The sequence below is a fragment of the Ailuropoda melanoleuca genome, chromosome 7 (genome assembly GCF_002007445.2).
Source record: "Ailuropoda melanoleuca isolate Jingjing chromosome 7, ASM200744v2, whole genome shotgun sequence".
Lineage (NCBI taxonomy): Eukaryota > Metazoa > Chordata > Mammalia > Carnivora > Ursidae > Ailuropoda > Ailuropoda melanoleuca.
Genome location: NC_048224.1, coordinates 43,415,878 through 43,437,834, shown reverse-complemented (window position 1 = coordinate 43,437,834; position 21,957 = coordinate 43,415,878). Strand labels below are relative to the sequence as shown.

General features: G+C 44.7%; 2 protein-coding genes across 3 annotated transcripts in view; one reads left to right on the top strand and one right to left on the bottom strand.

Moving 5' to 3' along the window:
* Window positions 1-21,957, top strand: part of ASTN2 (astrotactin 2) — an 877,356-nt gene that overhangs the window by 648,260 nt on the left and 207,139 nt on the right. The window lies entirely within an intron of this gene.
* Window positions 5,601-18,107, bottom strand: TRIM32 (tripartite motif containing 32). 2 transcript variants are annotated; one of them, XM_002928333.4, is made up of 2 exons: window positions 18,048-18,107; window positions 5,601-8,676 (listed from the first exon to the last, which is right to left on the bottom strand). In XM_002928333.4, exon 2 carries the CDS (start codon window positions 8,598-8,600, stop codon window positions 6,633-6,635), a length of 1,968 nt encoding a protein of 655 aa, XP_002928379.1. In that variant the 5' UTR covers window positions 8,601-8,676; window positions 18,048-18,107; the 3' UTR covers window positions 5,601-6,632. The 2 variants fall into 2 exon arrangements, with proteins under 2 accessions (XP_002928379.1, XP_034520282.1); XM_034664391.1 differs by lacking the exon at window positions 18,048-18,107 and adding an exon at window positions 17,756-17,880.

Genomic DNA, 21,957 nt, shown 5'->3' with positions numbered 1-21,957 from the left:
CCCAGTATTGTTCCTGACCTTTTACTTAGAGAGGCTTTGTTTCAGAGAGGCTGTCCACATTCTCATTTCTGGCCAGCTTTTCCTTATGTAAAATGTTACGGGATGCCGAGGAACAGTCCTAGTGCGCAGTAGGTAGGCTGGAGTTAACACCTCCCATTTCATTGAGGAGGGAAACAGGCCTATGCAGCCGTCAGCCCCAGAGCAGGAGGAATGAATATATACTTCTAGGGTTTGGGCTTCGTAATTTGCACCTTTCATTTGGCCAAGAGTCAAACAGCTTTTATGGAAGGTCCAGTGTATAATGCCCATCCGTGTACACATCACACATTTCCTCCCATCAGTGTAAGTTTCATTTTCCTACATCCAGCCCCTGAGTCATGGATCAGGTGAAACAGGCCAACCTGCTCCCTTTCCACCGTTTTGAGCCATGATATTTCCAATTTATTCCTAACACTTTAACAGAATCGTTAGATTTGTTTAACAAGTTCCATATCCTTGGACCTGAGAGTTTTTATTCTTAAGTCTAAATATGAAGTGTCACTTCACAAAAACACATAGTCTTATTCGTGTGGTTGCTCATAAATGACATTCATGAAACTTCATTCGTCATATTGTGAAGGTGTTTTAACGTTTATCTCTAACTATCAGTTGTCACTGGAAAGTAGTGGGGTGGACTCCAGCCTGGTATGTGGTTCAGATGAGGGAAATGATGCTGTCCTACACCCAGATATAAAAGGATGTAACACTCATGTAATGAAGTTTTCTGCTCCCAAGCAAGTCCAAAGTGGCTTGAGAAAACAAGTAGAGGAGACTGGGTTGCCTTGTATATAATGGGTAGGGGTGTGGGGTAGGGTTGAGGTGGGTTGCCGTGGTCCAAACTTCCCTCTGGCACCAAAGGTGGCACCTAGGTTTGTCAAATGAGGGGTGGATGGGGAAGGGGGGAGTAGTGGGGCTTGAAAGCTGTCAGAATTCAAGTGCCAAGTGGAAGTCAGAATCTTTATTATAGTTCTCCCTGGATGTTTGACTACTAAAATGTGCCATGTTTCATTTAATTGAACTTGAACTTGTGTAAGTAAACCATTATGGTACTCTATGAAGGATGCAGTCTGAAGGTGGTAAGGGAAATGAAAATTCTACTAAATGCCTTGTATTTAGAGCCCAACATTGTATATTTTGAGAAGTGAAATGAGTGCTTTGGTCACGATCAATAATGTCTGGAACTCTGATGGTGATAAGGAGGGTCTTAGGCCTTTTATTATGGATTTAGTATGTGTAAAGGCATTCGCAATCTTGATTTATGTTTTGGATTATCTGTGACACAAGAGATTCGCAGAGATCTTTACCCTAAAGAGGCAACCATGGATAGGGAGTTGTTGCTGCCATTGGCTGGACCAGATGAGCACATCATTGGCAATGGTCCAAGAGTCTGCAGAGATGTGGAGATGGGGCTGACTGTTGCCCAGGGCACCCAGTGCAAAGAAGACTGCATGAAGTGTGGCCACTTGTGCTGACTCCTGAGTCCTGTCCCATTATCAGGAACATCCGAGTTAAGGGCTGAATAGCAGCCTTCCAGCAAACTCCATCACATATTATGCTGGTGATACCACCTATAAAGTATATAAACTGTTTGCTATTCACTTGGTTGATCCCAGGGGACTCTTCAGATAGCCAAGGAGTCTGGGAAAGGAGGTGATCTTCTCCAGCACCGTTGCATCTGGCAAAGGACTGAGGATGGAGGGGGCAGTCTATCCTAGGCATGAGCTATGCTGAGGGCCGAGGTTTGGCTCTATGGCTGTGCCGAGCTTTCAGGGTGCTGCTTCCATGACCCAAGGCCTAATGGGCAGCTAGGGATGGAGGGCCACAGGTTCAGTGCCTGTGACAACCAGCCTCTGTTTCTAGGAGAGCCCAGTATGCAGCCAGCAATTGTACTCTAATGCCTTATGTTAATTTTTGTAATTATATGACTTAATGAATATTGACCTGGAGGAAAAAATCCTTTTATGCTAGCCATCTATAGGAACACCTAAACACGTATATTTCTGTTTTAAAATAAATACACATACATATGTATATGCATATACATATATATACATGTATATAATTTTATATATATAAATATATATTTTATATATATAAAATCTTGACTCCATTTAACCTTTCAAAAAGTATCAAGCTGACATCCTGAGTACTTAATCAAATAACAAGCCTTTAGGCTTTATGTGCAGCTTTTCTTCTGGGATACAATACTGTGAGTTTCGCTTCTGCCCCTCCATCAATCCTACTCTCCTTCCAATAGGCTTTTAATTAAGAAGCTGAGCAGTGCCACTGTATCACCAGCACAGGTCTGAAATCTCCCCCACATGAACTTGAAAATTATACATCAGTGCACCATGAGGGGGAGTCTTTGCCTCCTACAATGGAAGTCACGTCTTCTGAGCCCCTCACATTTTCTGAATTAGATACTTTTACACATGCTATCCCATTTATAGTATTTAATTCTCAAAAGAGCTCTTTAAAACATGCACTGTCCTTGCCTTCTGCCAGATGAGGAAACAGAGTGACAACAGCTAGTAAGTGACCTTACAGTAGGGTTACAGCTGGGGTATAGTAAGCAATTGGACCAAAGTGGAGCAGATTATTAAAGTACAGGTTCTTTCTACCACTCTAATTTAAACACAATACAATTTTATCAAGAATTATGTAAAAACAGAGGCAAAACTCAACAATTCTAGTTGGTTAAAAATTAATTAAAAATCATAGCACTAAAAGGGATTTTACTGATGATCTAATCTAATCTCGAAATTTCCAGACAGGGAAATTGAGACAGAGGTATACCGATCACCTGAGGCCATATGGGTAGGTCAGAGGCAGAGCTGTGATTCAGACCTAGAACAAATCCAGTGATTTCCCCACTAGAATACAGTGCCAGTCCCAGAGCTGCCTCGCTAACTTCAGACATAGCCAGGGTAGCATGAATATTAATGATATTGACAAGATACAGCCATAGGTCTGGAGTGTAAGTGTGTATTTTGCTAAACAGCTTTCTACCTCACCACTGCCCTGCTTGTAAAATTCATCCAGGCAGCTGCTGTAATTTGTTTTGTGATCCCTTGAGGGGCTATACATCCTGAGTACAAATCAACAGCCTAGTCAGGTGCAAGACAGAGAGCCCTGAGTTTCAGACGAGGCTCTGCCTTCCACTTCCCTCCTACAGAGCTGGGTAACACTTCACTTTTAAGAGGCCATTAATTAGTACTAGATTAAAAGTACAGCTACTTAAGCATTACTTGTCTTACCCACAGGAACACTGTAGGACTCCAGCCAAGTTTATCCTACTGCCTGGAGTAATGGAGTATCCCTCTGTGGACTATCTCAGGTTGGAGTGTACATTGGGACTGACCCTTATAATCGTTCAGGTAGTGCCTATCCCTGGCCTTTGAGGAAGTCCAGGACAATGCAATACTAGATTTCAAATATCTTAGACAGGAAAAACGAAAATAATTTCTGAAAAAGTAGGCACATCAACATCATTTATCGTTATATTACTTTTTTTTTTTCTGGACACTTGGCATAGTGCCTGGCCCACAGTAGGTACTCAACAAGTACTGAATGACTCATTTCTCTAAAACCATATATATAATTACTCAGAATGATAAAGGGAAGGCGGGACTTAGCCAACCTGTAAGCCATTTGTTTGCCTTCGGTTTCTCATATACCTTATTAAAGGGCTTACCTAAGAATACCTTTTTATCCAATGTGAGGGGGCTGTGTTGAGAAAACTAAGGTTACTGGAGGCCTATCATCATTAGCAAGTCAAGTAAATAACAGCCCACTAAATACCTGAGGATATATATATTCTGTGTTTGGTACCATGGGAAGTACTCACAGCAATTTATGCAACAACAGAAATGTGAAATAGGGAGAGTGATAATTAAAAGGAACAGGTGATTCAGGGGGAGGAAATCCCAGAGAAAAGTTCTAGTTGGCAAACAGGAACCTGTAATATGGGAAAGAGGGAAAGTATCATTTGGAGGGCTTGGATAAGCTCACATCACTCATTCGAATAACTCAAGGAAAGAAGATAGTTCCAGCTACCACTTACTGGGTATGCCGAGTATTTTCACATCTCTTATCTAACATCTTACACCCTCGCTTCAGAAGATCATTTTCATCATTTCCCTGAAGGGGAAAGGTGAAATGCCTGGCCCAGGGCCTCACGGAAGACAAGCAATGCTATAGTTTAATGGTTTTCAGAAAGTGTTCCGTAGAGTCACAGGAGTTTTGCAAGGGTGCGCAGGTTAGGTGAGGGGATAAATTTAAAGCCCATTCTGCAGGCCCACAAACCTGCTTCCACCAGAGCAGCTGCTCTTTGATCTACTTTACATAATACACTTGCACTTAAGACTTTATTCGAATCAGGGCACCACTGCTTAAAAAAAAAAACAAAAAACACAACACACAAAAACTGCTCTAATTGAGGTAACTAGTTTCCTGGGGCTGTCCTATGAATGTAATATAGGCAACATAGTAGATAATTGAAAATTGATTGCACTAAGCACGGCCTAAAATATTCACATCGAAGAAATAAAAACGTTCTGACTATACTTATGTCCCTTTTGGGCCAGCAGATGGCTGCTGTACTTGAGGACCAAGGCATGAGTGTGGCTCAACAATGGGTAGCCCTGGATGCCGAATACCAGTAGCCCTGGATGCACCGCCTGCCTAAAGCATCGGCAGCTAGAGGGCTTCTGGCCTGTTGACTTCAGGCCAGCCCAAAATATACATTTCTGCATTGCAAACTGTGCCAAAAGCCTCGACCAATGCCATTACCTTAGCAAGCCCCCCCACTGACAGCAAAGACAGATCCACTCATGCCAGGTGCTATCACAGATAAAGTGGCTCTAATAACTAGTGGAGTTATTTCTGATGCACTTTTAATTGGATCAATTTCCTCTCAATTATACAATCTTTGGAAATCGGATGCAATTCCATGATCAGAACATGGGGCTATCTCCAGGTGAAAAGTGCAAGACAAACCAGTTAGACATCACACCAATTCTTTCCTTTCCTATTCTTTGCCAGCTATTATAACAGAAGCCAAAAAAAAAAAAAAAAAAGCCATCACCAAACAAACAAAACAAATTTGAATAGAGCAGCTTAGCAAATTGTGTGTCTTTAAAAAGCAAGGTGATAGCTCTCTGGCTCCCATCAGTCCTGCACCTAAAGAGCAAATGATGTTGCTTGGTAAAAATAAAGCCTGAGGGTCCTTGTCACAAATTCCCTCATCCACTTCTGGTCTTTTTAAAGGGACAAGACTTCTTCTTTTTTGAACTCTAACTACAAGGATAAAGCAAATGGTAGAGGCTCACTTCCTAACAGTGTGTTGGTGACTCTGTAGACTGTAGGGGGCTGATTCTGTGTGTGGGAGTAAGATTTATATTTCTTTACGTAATGGTGCCTTAGGCTGAATTTTGACCGCAGTAGATCCTTAATGCTTTCAAAGAATGCAGTGTCAGAAATGGAAGCAAAACAGCATGATACAACTTATCCCTCTCATCTCCCAAATCCCATATTTAATTAAAAGACATGAACACCGGCACTGAAGAAACAGTTATCAATTATTTAATTCTTGATGGAGGAATGGAAATAAATCTCAAAACCAAATATCGTGCAGTCACTTGAGGAAAATACAGAATAAAGACCCAACAGTTTTGTCTAATGAAAATGAGATGTGTCCACCTCCCCACTTTGTTGACCCTGGCCTGTGTTGTACAATTCTGCAGTCAACTCTTAGCACAGGCCCACGGAGAGAGGTAATATGAAAAATAATGAGCTCTTGAGACCACTCAAGAGTGTTTATGACTATATTAGCATTTGTGTTTGTTTATTCCCATCTTTCTGTGCTTTGAAATAATTCCAATCTATATGCGCCTGTAAAAGGCAAGCAGTTTCCAGGCCAAAGTCTTCAACACCAACCAACTAGGGTCAATTCATTCTCTGTCACATCTGTAAGTAAAGACCAATTCAAGATGGCACAAAACCCCCAGAACCAAGAGGTACTGCTTCCCAAAAGGACGGTATATAACCCTTGGTGGGAAGATAAATGAATGAAAGGTGAAGAGACCTGAGACATCACGCCACAAGGAGATGATGTCTGAAATGAAAGGTGGAGCAGATCCCACTGGAGCATGCACACTAAATGCAGCAGAATTAAGAGAAAGTGTCACATGTGACACGCATGACAATAAGAGGGAAATACGGGACCAGTGTTATCAAAGCCAAAAGAGGGAAATCAACGAGGGGTCAGTACAAGGGCAAATTTCAAATACAGGGGGCAAAAGGCTTCTGAAGCCTCAGAAGTGCCTAAATTCTAACCAAACTTCAGCTAACCCCATATCAGATGTCCTATTTGGGGCAATGCATCTGGTCAAAGCTCTAAATTTAGGAGGGAAATAATGCAATGCAAAACAAAACAAAACCAAAAAAAACCCCCTAAAAGACAGCTTCTAAAATTCTAGGACTAGCCAGCTGGCATAAAGACACAGGCCAAGTGCACTCTACAATACCACCAATAACCAAGGAATAAGGGGAAGGAAGGTGGCTGGGAGGAAGAAACGGTTATCTCTTATCCCCTAAGGGGTAGAGTATCTTCTCAGGTGGTAGCTGTAAATCTTGATGCAGTGATCCCAACAGTCCAAGACCAACAGCTGCCCTTTAGGAGTGAGGGCGATGCCCACTGGACACGTGAGCCCCTCTCGAATAAGGACACTATAGCCCCCACCCTTAGGAAAGTGAAGAATTTCTTTTCGACTACTATCGGCCACAATGAGATCGCCACGAGCATCCACACACATGCCAGCAATGCAGCGGAAATCCTCATTCTCTGAGAAGAAGTGGCTGATCTGGCGACCGAGCTGCCCATCGGGGCCCACGGAGCCAATGGAAAAGCCGCCCTCCAGGTGGTGCTCATTCTGCCGATTCTCCAGATTGAGGCCCAAGCCCTGGGTGAAGTAGACGGTGCCCTCAGCATCACAGGTGACAAACTTGGGCCGCACGGCACTGCAGAGGCAGCTGTATTTGACCACCCCTGCTCCTCGGTCAACAGTGAAGCACCAGAGCTTTCCACCTTCCACATCAGTTACCACAAACTGGCCAGAAGGGAGGGCTGTGATGCCCCAGGGTTTGCTTAGCTGGCTCCTGTGACAGGCCACGCAGTGACCATCCAAGGTATATACCTTGAGGGAGTTGTCGTAGCTGTCAGTCACACCAATGAGCCCATGGCAGTTCATGGCCACTGACAGTGGAGTGAGATTGGGCAGATCAGCCCCGAGGAAGCTCAGCACAAAGCTATCAATGCCACTAGGGCTGCGGCGGATCTCCTTCAAAAAGCCTTTCCGAGTAAACACTTGTATACGGTAGTTGCCTCGGTCAGCGACCAGCACCTCGCCTTGACTGGTCACATAGAGACTGACTGGAAGGTTGAACATGCCTGGAGTGTTGCCTTTGGCCCCCATCTTCTTGAGAAAGAGGCACTGCTGGATATTGGCAGTGGTCTCGGAACCCCGCTGCTTAGCAGGCGAGGCCCGAGGGCTGGCGGCCACTTCCTCGGGGCTCATGTCCATCTCTCTAAATGTGACGGAGGTGGAGGCAGCGGAGGCTGCAGCCTCCATGGCCCAGGAATCTTCCATGTTGACTGTCCGGGGCTTCTTAACAGTCTGCCCGATTTGGAGGGGGCCGACATGGCCAACCTTAAGCAGCTCCACGTCCTGCAGGGTGAGCTCCCGGGGCAGGCTGGCCGTGAGCTCTGGCTCCTCCTCATCAGCCGTCTCCTCCAGGAGCACTACGTCCGCCTGCTTGATCTTGGCCAGAAAGTAGTCACAGCGAGACACGGCCTGCACCTCTGCGATGTTCAGCAGGTAACTCTGCTCCTCGAGCACTTGACTGTTGCACTTCTCAACCTCAGCCAAAGAGCCTGTGAAGAACTTCCGAGAGCGAGCCAGCTCTTCCTGGACCCTGCGTTCCTCACGCCCGTACTCCTGGAGAACCGCTTTATACCTTGCTTGAAGGTCGTTGGAGACCCCTTCCAAGGCCACCTTCCGGCGCTGCAGCTCCCCCATAAGCTCCCGCAGACGGGCCAGCTTCTCGCCAAAGTCCTGACGCCGCTCCTCGGCTGCCTCTTTGACAGGAAGCGTGCAGTGGCCAGGGGGCTGGTGGTCCGCCTCCCGGCAGGGCTCGCACAACACCACACCGCAGCTCCGGCAGAACTGCCTGGGCAGCCGGCGCCCACAGGAGCGGCACATGAGCAGCCCCACAGCCTCACTGAGCCCGGCTGTGTCAATGATCTTCAGCACCGTCAGGTTGTCCGTCAGCTGGGTGAGGCTGGTGATGCGGGTAATCTTGCTGCAAAAGGGACAGCGGACACCATTGATGCTGCTGGCCAGGAGCTTCTCCAGGCACTGGCGGCAGATGGTATGGCCACAGTGCAGGAGCTTGGGCCGTAGCTGCTCCTCTGTGAAGGACTCCATGCAGATGGGGCATTCCAGCACTTCCCGGAGGGCGTCCAGGTTCAGGTGAGAAGCTGCTGCGGCTGCAGTGGCCATTGTGCTTCCCTTGAGGGGCCCGCTAACACAGCCCAGAACTGAATAGCTTGCTATTCATGCTCCAGAGGGTCAAATCCTGTGAATGAGAAGAAGAAGCCATTATTCTACTGCCTGGATGAGCTAATTCACTCAAGAAACTGTTGGAGAATAGCTACCATCCCTCGTTCAGCTGCTGACTTATTTAACAAATATTTATTGCTGTCTACTCTGTTAGGTGATGGTGATACACAAGGAACTAAAGCAGACAAAGCACTGCACAGTGGGGAAGAAATCAGAGTCCGGAGTCTCTGATACTTAGTTGTGTGACCTTAAGGAAGTAACCTAAACTTCCCAAAGCTCAGTTTCCCAGCACCCATCTATAAAACTGAGGAATAATGGTTATCTACTTCATCTGGTTTTTGGAAGGGTTAAACAGCATGATGAATATCACGCACCTAGTACAGCCCATGGCAAGCAGTATGCTTGATAAACGTTAGCAATTAGTGACGTCTACAACTCCATTTATATTTATATACAGGAAAGGATTATACGCAAAGTTCTGCAGGAGCACAGTGGATAGAGTAACAGTTCCTAGAGGAACTGGGGAGGGCTCCCCAGAAGCACTGACACTTCTGAGATACGCCTGGAAAGAAACATGGCCTTGAAGGATAAAGGCATTTTAAGCAAAGAAAACTATGTGAACAAAAGCATAGAGCCTCTTTGATTATGTTATAGAGAGTTTATGGTGTCATGCTTGGGGTCCTAGGAAGCATACAGGGAAAAAGAAAATTATGACAATTAGCTTAGGTGATCCACAAAACATCAGGTCAGGAAATAATGGATTTTTCATTCATCTATCGTCCCACCTGCTCACCGATCCATCCAACTAAGACTAGGTACCATGTACTTTACTAAGTAAGTTATCAGAATCCTGCCCTTCAGATGCTCAAACTTTAGTAAAGGAGACAAGAGATGCAGGTAAATAACAGCTAAGGCAGAACACAGTATCATAAGTAAGATACAAACTCAATTTGATGGAGGCTAAGAGGCATTCACTGTAATTTGAAGGGAAACAGAATGGCATCGGTTAGGGTCCTGGATATGTGGAGATGGGGGAAAGGGAGTACCAGACAAGGACAGTCTTAACAAAGGTTAGAAAGCATGGGAAAGAGCAAGAGCTTCAGTGTATTAGAAAGAGAACAGAGAACATGTAACCTCTATAGGTTTCCATCTGTAAAACGAAATAATACTACCTTCACAAGGTCAATGCAAGGATTAAATACAGGTAGTGTAAAAACTTCTAAGTTTTGGCTTTGCACCAAAAAAGTTCTAGATACATTTTAGTTCTCTTTTCTCTCATTCTTAGGTTAAAATTGTGGAAGAATCTAGGGAGATCAGAGTAACTGGTTTGATTATGAGAATGATTATAAGAAGTCTTCAGAGCCAAAATGAGACCTTCCGATTTCACCTTGATGGGCATAGTGAAGGAACACACGTTTTGAAGCATGGAAGTGATATGATCAAAGCCTGAATAGAGTAGGTGAAAAGGCTGAGAAACTAGTTTGGAAAACTGCTGCAAAATTGGCTAGGGAGGTAATGGGGAGCCTGAACTAAAGAGCAGGCGGTGGAGATGGAAAGATGCATTTGAGCAACATTAAGAAGTACAATCACCAAGATGAGCAGATTAAGGTGGGGGAAGTAGTGCAGCTAAGAAAGCCAGAGACTCAAGCCCAATGACTTTAAAAAACAGAACCACCTTATCAAGACAGTTTATTTTTGGCCTGGAACACCCCTACTTCACCAAGTACAAGCCATAAATACTCCCACCCACCTTGATCCACATATGCTCAAGAAATAGAACAGAGATCTCAGTGCTCTGCAGACTTATGTCATTGTCAATTTATACCCCAAATTAGAATGAACAGACCTAGCAAGGTGAGGCACAGGGATAAATTGCAGCCCTTCTTAAATGCAAATTCTACAGCTGTATTTCTGCAGTCTCCTGATATTGCAGATGGTCAGCCATCAAGGAGAAGAGGAGGGCAAGTTAGTGTGGTTTAAGGATAATGCAACAAGGTAAGAAAAGCTTTGCAAGCGTCATCAACTCCTTCTCCATGCAAACAGAAGAAGGGGAGTCTATGCAGAGATACATATGGAATTTCCCTATATTTAGCTTTGCATGGTGACCTGACAAATATTTAATAGCGGACACATATCATTTATCCAAAGTCAATCCCACCTCTCTGAAATCCCACTTCTCTTCTACCAGAAGGGAAATAGTATCCATCTAGTATCTTCTATGTGCTAGAGGCCACGCTAGATGCTTCATATACTTAATCTCATTTAATCCTCATAATGACCCTATAAAGTAGGTACTATTTTTATTATTTTATGATGAGGAAACTAAGGCTCAGAAAAACCGGCTAAAGGTCACAAAGCTCAAACATGCTGAAACCCTGCAGTACAAATACCTTTAACTTTGTTTAACCCAGAATTACTTCAAGTTTTAGGGTTTTTTCCCACTGTCACGTAACACTGGTTCACAAGTGTTCCCTAGACTGTACTTTGGGAGATGCTTCTTTGCAGAATATAATTTTCTCCACAAATAAGAAAGACTAATACTATTGTTAAGGGATTTAGCTCCAGTGGAGTCAGGTGGCCACAGTGATTTGTTAGCTGGGTGACCCACTCCACACACCAGCCTTGTAATCCATTAGGACTCAAATCCATGTCTCAACAAAATAACACACTATCACATATCATGAACCTACAAGGTCTCATGTGAATAGGCGAAACTTACTACTGAATTCTTAAATCCATAGGTCTGGACTCAGTAGTATAGAAATACTGATAGAAACCTCAATTCAAAATCCATGCAAACTTTAGTTCTAAACCAATAGCTTCAGCTCCTTCTTCCATCATCTGGCACAACAGACTGAGGGCAACATTTGGTGTTTAGATCCAGAGTGTGCTACCTTACAATGCAAGGGACATCTGTTCTTCCCAAAGCTGGCACTGCAGATCAGCTAATTAAACAAGTCTGCCAACTTGTAAATTTACTAGCAAATTCTTTCCCCAGCTTTCTGGAATATCATACCACCTCCTTCAATTAAAAAGCTTCTTGCTTCCTTGTCTAAGCTACCCACTTTAAAAAATGAATTTACTATGCCCACATCCATATCCCAAAGTATCTCAGCTATCTGCAGCTTCACCAGGCTCCCTAAGGCAGAAGAGAATGTCAAGGATTCCTACTCTAAAGCTGGTGTGCTCTGCCAGGGAAACAGTTCTCATCACTGAAGCATCGGGTATATAGACTCAGACCTGGCAAAAGCCTGAACTATGTCTCCCATGTCTACGACCAGCAAACACTGCCTTCAGCAGGATCCTAGCCTGATGCAGAGCCATGTGACAGGCAGATACATTCCCTCTCTTCAAGAAACATACATCTAGCCCTTGCTGTTAACACTGACAATGGTTCAGATGGAAAGTCAATTCAAACTCAGTTTGGACTAGAGAGGTGACAAGAATTGTCTTACCAAGTCTCTACGTTAGCCACGCATTCTCTGTCAGCTATAAAATCTAAAACTAGTCAGAATGAACCCCTACATGTTATAATAGTCTTGTCTGCCTTCATGATACCTTACCCATGTTTGCTGTTGCACTTTGTATTGTCAATTCTTGACCCCTCATCTCACTGCTCTGATCTCATGATTAATACCGTGCCACACATCCCCTACTAATACTAGCCCAGCTCTTCAGCTCCAGATAAGAATCTACCCCTTAAACTGTGCTTCGGCAGCCCTAAGGCTCAGGAAAATTCTATAGTCATACCCTAACCTGATCTAGCTGCTTCTGGCACCACCATGCTTTCCCCAGTCTATGATTTAAATAACCAGGAGAGCAGAAAACAAAACAAAACAAAACAAAACAAAAAACCCAGAAAACAAACACAAACCCATGAACCCTGAAGTCAGGAAGAACTGGGATTAAATCAACACTGCCATTTACAAGTTGTAGGACAGTAGGCAAGTTATTTAACCTCAGGAAACCTGTCTTCCTGAACTTTATAAAAAGTAAAAAACTAGGGATAATGCATATCAAGTGCCTAGTCTGGAAAACGGCAGGTGTGAAATGAAAACTGTTATTTATAATACTTTTAGTAACAATCAGCAACTGTATTAACAAAGCCTCAGTTTACAAACTACATTTTCAAAGGGATGAAGAATCTTTCTTGTCATGGCAGAGAAAAGCACATAAAGATTAATAAAAGGACTGGCCGGCTTTGAAAGAATTTGATTGAGGACACTAGGTATCCATGCTAGAAACTGATGGGCAAATGAATTCACCTCTCTTGCTCAGAAAATAAGTTCCTTCTATCAGGGACTAAATATGGAATGATAGAATTAGTAGTGATCTCAGAGTAAAATAGATGAGTAAATGGAGACCAGGAGAGAGAGATCAAGAACTCAATCACATGGCAGAACTAGGACTAAAAGACGGGTCACTGGGGGTGATCGGCATTAAACAGATTAAGAAAATCAGGCTTTTTGGATTTCAATCCTGGCTCTACTGCTTACTGTGGAGACTTGGACAAGTTAACTAACCTCTTTAGTTCTCAGTTTATCTAAGAAGGGCTTTAAAATAGTATCTTCCTCCCAAGGTTACTGTAACGATTAAATGGGATCATGTGTATAACACACTTAGTACAGCACCAAGGGAGGCAGACAATTAACTGTGCAGTATATAATAGTGCAGTGGGAGCCACGACCCAGCCAAAGAGAAGAAAGGCACTTTTTTAAAGGCATACCCTACCCAAGATATCAGACACGTAAATTTCAAAAATAAAAATTCTGAGCCTTCACTAGAGAGTTTTACCTGATCTCAGAATCCAAAGATTAGTGATGACCAAAGGTCACCTCTGTCAGTCTCTTGAGGACTTAGGCTATCAGCAGAACTGAAGAACTTTAAGCAATTAATTAAATGAATCTGTACTGACCACATATTGCAAGTCCAGCCCCATAAAAACACTAGGGATATAATTCTGAACAAAACCAACATGACTAGAGCTCTTTACCTAAAAACTAGAAAACATGGAGGTCCATCCTCCCACAGTCATACTCCTCGGGTTTGACTGGGGTTTTGCAAGGCTTATCACATTCCCTTTCTAAACTGTATTTATTCCTCTTCCATTTGGATTGGAATGCTAATCAAGTGTATAACCATCTCCATGCTCCCAAGGGTCACTCTGGGAGTGGCTAGCAGGAGTGACTTTAACAAAGTCCCTGAGGCCCCCTTGACACTCACCTAGTCCTGTGTGCCGAAGAGGGTCTGGAGTTTAGTTTAACTCGGGCATTTAAGCTAAGAAAAACTCAACCAGTAGGAGCTTATAGGGAAACACAGGCATAACCCCAGAGCTGTGCCAGTCTGAGACAAACAAAACAACCCAGAAGGAACTGTTTGTGGAAAAGGAAACCTGATCTACAATATGTCAAGGACAGGTTAAATCAGTAATAGAGTTTGTTGGAAAGACACCTGTCCGTTCTTCTTCTAAAACTGCAGGAGCTGGAAAGGTTCCCTTGCATCTTCCACAAACATGTGGGTAATATCAATGCTGCCGATGTGACTCAAAAAATCTAGGACAAGGGGAAAACCAACAGTCCCTTCTCACTCAAGAGGACCTCCAATTCATCTCCACCCATCCACATTTCTTCCAGTTCTTTTATCTACATAAACACATGTTCACTTAATCATGAGCTTCTGATGAAAGGATCAGGAAGCAGATCCTGGGAAAGGTACAAGAGGGAATAGGAATTTGGGAGAGACTGGTGGGGGCTGCTTAGGGTCACTGAAATTTGGCAAAGCAACCCTCAGTTCCCTTCTAACAATGTCTCCATCTTATAATTGCTAGGTCTCATAAAACTACCATTTATTGAATGTCAGGCACCTTTTATTATATTATCTCATATTGTCATAATAACTATCTGAAATATGTGTTATTCCTCTTTATAAACAAGGAAACCAAGGTTCAGGGAAAAGCAACCTAAGGTCTCAAAGCTGGTAGGAGGTAGAACTGAGGTTCAAATCCAGGTATGTCAACTCCCAACCATAAAACCACACAGACTCAAAAAATGTGTTACCATTCCATAGCTGAGGAGGCTACTATTAGCTCTAGGCAATTTGGCTGAGAGGTTGGTAAAAGCACCTAGGAATGACTTTTAAATTGAATTGTTTGTTGTATCAAAAGGAAAAAAATAGAAGAAGTGCCACAAAGGCAGCACATCAGTGTGCAGGGACAGTAATCTACTTAAAGGGCTTTGTGAACTTGACTACCAAACTCTCCAGACATAGGTGTATGGGCTTTAAGTGTTGGAAAAGCCTTTTTAATAAAACTAGTATAATATTACCTAGGAGTCAGACATAACTGGGCTCACATCCCCACTTTTCCCCTTGCTATCTAGCCTTGAGTAAAGCATTTAACCTATTAGTTTTCTCATCTGTAAAATATGGAATAATATCTACATTGTTGGCAGGATCACTGGCAGGATTAACAGAATTAATGAACAAAATAATAAATGATCGTTATTCTTATTTTTAACAGATTGAGGCTGATAAGAAGTGTCTGTCCAAGGTCACCTAGTATAATTAGCAGCAGAGGAGGGATTCTGGACATCAAGCCTCTGACTCCCAGGGTGATTCAACTGCCATTACATATTTCCCATAGTGGTGTGTATGGATATCCCAGCTAAATCTCCTGCCTTCTGATGCAGTCCTACTATGTTTCTGAACTGGCTTCAGCAGTGCTGTAGCTAGTCCTGGATCGGACAGAGCAAATGCTTCTCTGTCCCAGGGGAAACAGACAGAGCAAATGCTTTTGTGCCCCAGGGGAAAGAAGCCCAAGAAATCATTTAGAAGCAGGAGTTATCTTCCAGAGTATGATGGCCTTCAGCTTCAGTCCCTGCTATGAAGTGTTTTTTCAAGCCAATGGCCTCTACACCTACCCTTTAGTCTCTTGCACCTCATCCTGCCTAACCTCAAGCTCCTCCCCTATTACCCACTGGTCCTGGTCTAAGAGCAAATCAAGAACAAAGTCCAGGGCTACTCCCTACAAATGAAAGAGTTTAGTCCCCTTTAGAGTTCAATTTGATAATCAGCAATACTCACTGGCCAATGCTTTCATTAGAGGGGAATGGGCTGAGATAAGACTAAGCAGACCCCAGCAAGGAAAAAAACAAAGAAAGGGGGAATATACAGGGTTACAGAGATCCAAATATGAGCCCAACTCTGGCATTCCTAGCTATGTAACCCTAAACAAGTCACTTCCTAAGGCCTGGTTTCCTTATATGTAAAACTGGATATAGCAGAGCCAGCTTAGTAGAGCTGTGATGAAAACTGAGTAAGAAAGTAGATCTAAAAATAAGAATTATAAAATGTGAGTGCTAACTATGCACCAGACACTAAGCACTCTGATTTACTTCACTGAATCTTCATAATAATCTATGATGTAGTCCTGTAATTAACAACATTTTATAGATGAAGAGCCAAGAACGGGGAGGTTAAGTAACTCATTCAAGATCACAAAGCCAAGAAGAGAGAGAGGCAGGATTTAAAGCCAGGATATCTGACTCCTGAGTAGAGTTCCTCCGCTTTAGCACTATTGACAGTTGGGGCCAGATAATTCTTTGCTGTGGGGGGGCTGTCCAGTGCACTGTAGAATGCTTAACAGTATCCTTGGTGTCTACCTACTAGAGGCCAGTAGTCCCCTATACCCCAACAGTGACAGCCAAAAATGTCTCCCTACATTGCCAAATGTCCCCTGGGGGACAACACCTCCCCAATTAGGAATCATCTCTTTAGAACTTGGCACACGACTAACTAAATGCTCAATGTTCCCCTTTTCTTGTCTCTCCCAACCCAAACACTTCATTCACAGAGTCATTGCTTCTTGAGCTGTCCAGCTGTAATGGACCTTATATAGGATTAATTCAATCTACTTATAAACTGATAAAGAAAACAAGGCCTGAGATCTTGTTCTATTCATCCCCTGAAGGTCGCACATGCTATCTGCTATCACAGCTTGGAGGGACAGGCAAAAGGATACTTAGGCAGATGACCTTGAATAGTTTCCTGCTTTATGCCTCTTTTAACCGCTCTCTTCTCCCAAGCCTACTACTTTTCAGCAGGCCCAGTGTTTAGGGTTAGTGGCAGTTCCACAGCTGCCTTGTGATAAGTGACCTTTGGTTAGTGAGGGAGGGAGATTCTGCCCCTAACAGGGAAACTCAGGCTCCTTCAGGAGTCCTGATCTCTGAAGACTTCTGACTTTGTTGCTGAACCCCTAAACTCTGCTAAACTTCATACACTCAAATCCGGCACATACATTATCTCTAGGTCCTTAGAACTCTAGTACTTCCTTTGCTTCCCATGCAGACCTCAGGAAAATTCCTTTAGCAGCCCAAGACACCAATCCATAAATCTATTCAGAGTCCTCTTATTCTATACCCCAGTTAGTACATCTTCATCCTGCCCTTCAACCCTCCCTAAATTGTGTTCCCAACCATTTTTACAATAGTGAATTCAGCCTTTCGGGCTCTACGTTGCAGCTCTCACCAATTCTTCACTCATGTGCCCCAAATCCCTGGCATAGCTCCTTTTATCTCTGTTTCCAAATCTCTGCAGCCTTCAGCCCTGCATCCCAGCATAACATCCCAATTTCACACCCCAGACTTCTGCCCTCCTTCAATCTGAGCCCCCAACTCCTGCATTCCATCAGGCACGGTGCCATCCTCAAACCTGGGTCCTTTCCCTTTTATCCACCCCATGTCATGGATTGCCTTCAAACCTGAGCCAGGTCCCTTCTTGCTAACAAGACACTGCCTCCCACTGACTCCTCCAAGAACTCACCACCTCAATTTTCCCCAGATCCCATCTGGAAGATGCTTCCTCCTTAGCCCTTAGAATATCCCCAGGCCCTGCTCTCTCATCTCAGGTTTTGCCCCTTCAAAAGCCTAGCGGCCCCAGATTCCCTCAAACGTCCTGAGATGAGGCACCCCAAGTCTCATCAGGGCTCCCCAATTCTTTCCAGTTTCTGAAATTTTGCACCCCAGATGCCTCCAGGGCCTTCGGACGCCCTCCCACCACCCAGATGCTGCACCCCTCTCTCCTCAGGGCCCCTACATTACCTCAGGCCTCCCGAGATGCTTGCACCGCGGATTTTGTGGGAGCCCCTCTCTCCCCTCCCTGCGGAGCTGCATCTCTTCTGAGCTCCTCTGGCCCCATCGAATCCCTCCCAAGCCTGCTCCCCGCGGCCCCACCCCCACCCCGGTCCTACCCCTCAGATCCGGTAACCAGACCCTGCCAGTCAGGCGTGGGCCGGCCGCTATACGCCCGCACAGCCCCCCGCCCCGCCACTGAGTCACGGCCCGAGACTCCGGCCGTGGTCCCTCTTCCCAGACCCTCCTTCCCGCCCCTTACCTGACCGCCCGCGGCTCCGACGCGTCCACCGCCGCCAGCCCACCCGCCCGCCGCCTTCTGCGCACGCGCCGCCGCGCTCCCCTTGGCGGGCGCTAATTCGCAGAACCGTCTGTCCGTCACTGCGCCCCGCCCCCGAGGCTTGCTGGGGCTTGTAGTCGCGCGGGCGGGAGCGTTCAGGGCCCAGCGGCTGAGTAGGGGCAGACTCCCAGCTGGGAACCTTGGGCCTTAGGAACGCTGCCATCAGCTTTGTGTCCCCATTGTGCAGACTGGGAAACTGAGGCAAAGGCAGCCTGACCAAGTTCCCTCAGCGAGTCCGGGCCAAATCAGAACTCGCGTGTCTGACTGCAGATTACCGCTTCGCTGACCCTTCAAATCCAGGAGCGCGCCCCAGCGGAGCCTTGGCTCCTGGCAGGAGGGTCTCCGGGAAGCGCAGCTTGCCCCTGTGAGGAGTGGCCAGGGAAAGAACAAAGCTCTCCTGGGAGGCAGGCGCAGAGCCTGGACTGGCCTGGAAAGGCTCCAAGTTGCTCCTAGGAACCCTTCCTGGCCTAGACACGTGTTCATGCGATGGACCCAGCCCCCCAGCGAGGAGTCTTTTCCCTGCTCCGCTGGGGGCCGCAGCAGAGGTAAATAGGGAAGCATGTTCTGCACCTTCTGCCACTGCAGAGCGAAGCCCCCCCGGAACCCAAACCCAAGCCCAACCTCAGGGGCGCTCACAGTGAGACCAGGTGGGAGGCGGTCAGGCCTATGGCTGCTGAGCACCCATGACCCCTTACGTAGGTCTAGGCCAGGCAGAATACCTGCTCATGCAGGTGACCAAGTGGTGCCGCATCGGAGCCGGGCGGGGGTAAGGTAGCATGGGCCTGAACTGGAAATCCCACTTAGGGTTGTGACCCTGCACAATGATAACACAACAAACAGAAACAACAAAACTACCGTCTTTGAGCACTTAGCTTCTGGCTGAGGCTAAGCACCTCCCATGCATAACTCCTTAATTGTCATAACCACCCTATTTAGATAAGCAACTGACACCCAGGTGCTTCAACAGCAAGGCGATGTGTTCAGGAGGATAAAGCCCAGCCTGGGACCTGAGACTGGATGAAAATCCACCCTGATTATCTTGTTTAACCTCTTCATGGGCCCATTTCTTTATTTCTAAATGGAGATAAGTTTTGCTATGATGATTAACTAAGATTATGAGTACATAGTGGTTTGCACTTAATTAACGGTTATTTTTTTTAAAATGTAATTAGCTCTTAACACTCTTTAGATTGCCCATTCCAGAAACCCTAATGCCTAGCATTTCAGATATTGAGGTCATTGGAGGTTGGGTCGGTATACTTATGGCATACTTTGAGCAGGCCTAGGGGCTGTGAATGCCTGATAGAGCTCTGGCGCTACTTAGACCTCAGGGATACATTTGCAGTCCATGGCCAGCCAGGGTTTGATTAGACTGACCAGGAATAAGTTGAGTCAGGAGTGGGCCCAAGAGGGAGCCCAGCTGGGGACTGAAGGGCCCTGGGACAGATTTTGCTCAAAACTGGCAGCCAGCCAGTGGGTACAAACAGAACCCTTTAGGGCCAAGGGAGGAAGAATGCTTGCGTCTGTTAGCACAGTGTCCAGCAAGGGAGAGTTGCTGAGTAAGTGAGTCAGACTCAGAAATGTGACTTTAAGCAAATTACATATCCTGTCCAACTTACGTGTGTTCTAGCTGCAAGATGACTCAGAAGGGTCCTTTGGGTAAGAGGGGACCATTTTTTGAACACCAGCAATATACCAGGCACTTCATAGGTAGTGTCACATATGACAATCCCCTCAGCAGTGATTCATGTAGATATCAGTAGTTTTCTCTTACAAAGAGGCATCTGAGACTCAAGCAAGACTAAATAGTTTGCCTACCTTAGCCTCCTAGGAAGTTGTAGGGCTGAGATACCTAGGCCGGTTAGACCCATGGGCGTGCACTGAACCACCGTCCAAAGACTACTCACTTCTTATGACTCCAGCCATCTTTCTATTTTATTAAGGTCTGTTTATAAGGATCAAAAGAAAAGGAGAGATGATAATGCTTAGGAAGTCAAAGAATATGGGGCAAATCCTGGCTGTCATTATGACCACAGAGCATGATCCTGTCAAGGCAAAGACACTCAAATGAGCTCTTCTGAGCAGCCTTGCCAGGGAACAGCAGGAATTGCCTTCTGCCCTGAGTTTCTGCCATGTTGGAGAGTCAGAGTGGCCTGTTTCACCGGAATGGCAAGAAACCTTTCTGGATAGGGACCTGGGGTACTTTTACCAGTCCCTGGGTTGCAGGCTGGGGAGATGGGAGAGTTGCTGTCAAATAGTTTCTTCCCAAACTTATGACCTCACCTATACCCTCTTCTCAGACCAGATAGGGAGTTACCACTCTGTATGCTGAAAACCACAGTTCCTGGCCCCCAAAGTCTCAATTCAGGACTCATCATGTTTTTATACCCATGTTTCCCCACTAGTACCAGCCTAGTGGTACTCCTCTGACAGTCTGGAGATACTGAACAAACATGCCTTTGAAGAACAGTAATGACCACGACGAAAAACCCTTTCTTTCTCTTCTTAAGAAAAAAAAATGTTTGCTTGACTTTCCTTTTTTTAAAAAAAATGTTTAAATTACTTAGCAATTAAATTAATTACCACTCTTCCCACAAAAATCTCAGAGTAAAATAAATACCCTGGGAAAGGCACTCATTTAATTCTGTGGCTTTGCATACTCTGGCACAATATTAGCATTCCTCATACACAGAGACATTTTTAAAATACTCTTTGTGGAGTATTTTAAATACTCTTTATTCAGCATTTTAACATAACCTTTTTTTTTTTCATTTAACTTTAAAACTACTTGTAACCGTTTCCTAGGGCTGTCATAACAAAGTATCAGAAACTGGATTGAAACAGGTGAAATTTATTCTTTCACAGTTCTGAAGGCTAGAAATCTGAGATCAAGGTGTCAGTGGGACCAGGCTTTCTCTGAAGTCTCTAAGGGAGGATCCTTCCTTTCCTCTTTGAGCTCCTGGTGGCCACAGGCATCCCTTGGCTTGCGGTAGCATAACTCCAATATCTCTACCTCCATCTTCTTGGGGTCAGTTTCCCTCTTTGTGTCTCCATCTTTACATGCCATTCTCCTCAATGAATGTGTCTGTGTCATCTTGTAAGGGCAACAGTCATGTTAGATTAAGTGTGACCACCATCGCAGCTCATTAAAACCTCAGTGTGATGTCATCTTAACTAATTACATCTACAATGACCCTATTTCCAAATAAAGTCACATTCTGATGTATAGGATGTCAGCCTATCTCTTTGGGGGACACAGTTCAACCTATAGCATCACCCTATGAGATAAGCACTAATTTCTCCGTTTGCTAAGATTTCTAGTTTAACCTCTCTTTTATTTTCTTAAAGATGAGAATGAGAATAGATAACCGACAGGATTTTGGGGAGGTGTGTGGGAAAATGAGAGATATCAGATATGAAGCATTTATATTTTGGGATGTTGCCTGATGTGTAGTAATGTTCATTTTAGTGCCATCATCATCATCATCATCATCATCATTATTATTATTATTATTATTATTATTATAAATAAGTTAGTTTGCTTGTTAAGTCCACCACTGTGTGGTAGAAAGAGAAAAGGCTTTGGAGTCAGACCTGGTGGGAACCTCAGTCTCCCTTACCTGGACAGTTATTTTGGGGAAAACATGAAAAGATGATTTGAAGTAAAGCATTGTGGTAACTTGTTGCAAATGACAAGCTGTGGAATTGGAGAATTTACTTAGCCTTGCTGTACTTTACTTTCGACCTCTGCAAAATGGGAGTAACAGAAATGTTGTGAATGTTGTATCACTTGGTAGAGCTCAAGTTTTTAGAGCACTCCTTGGTAGAGAGT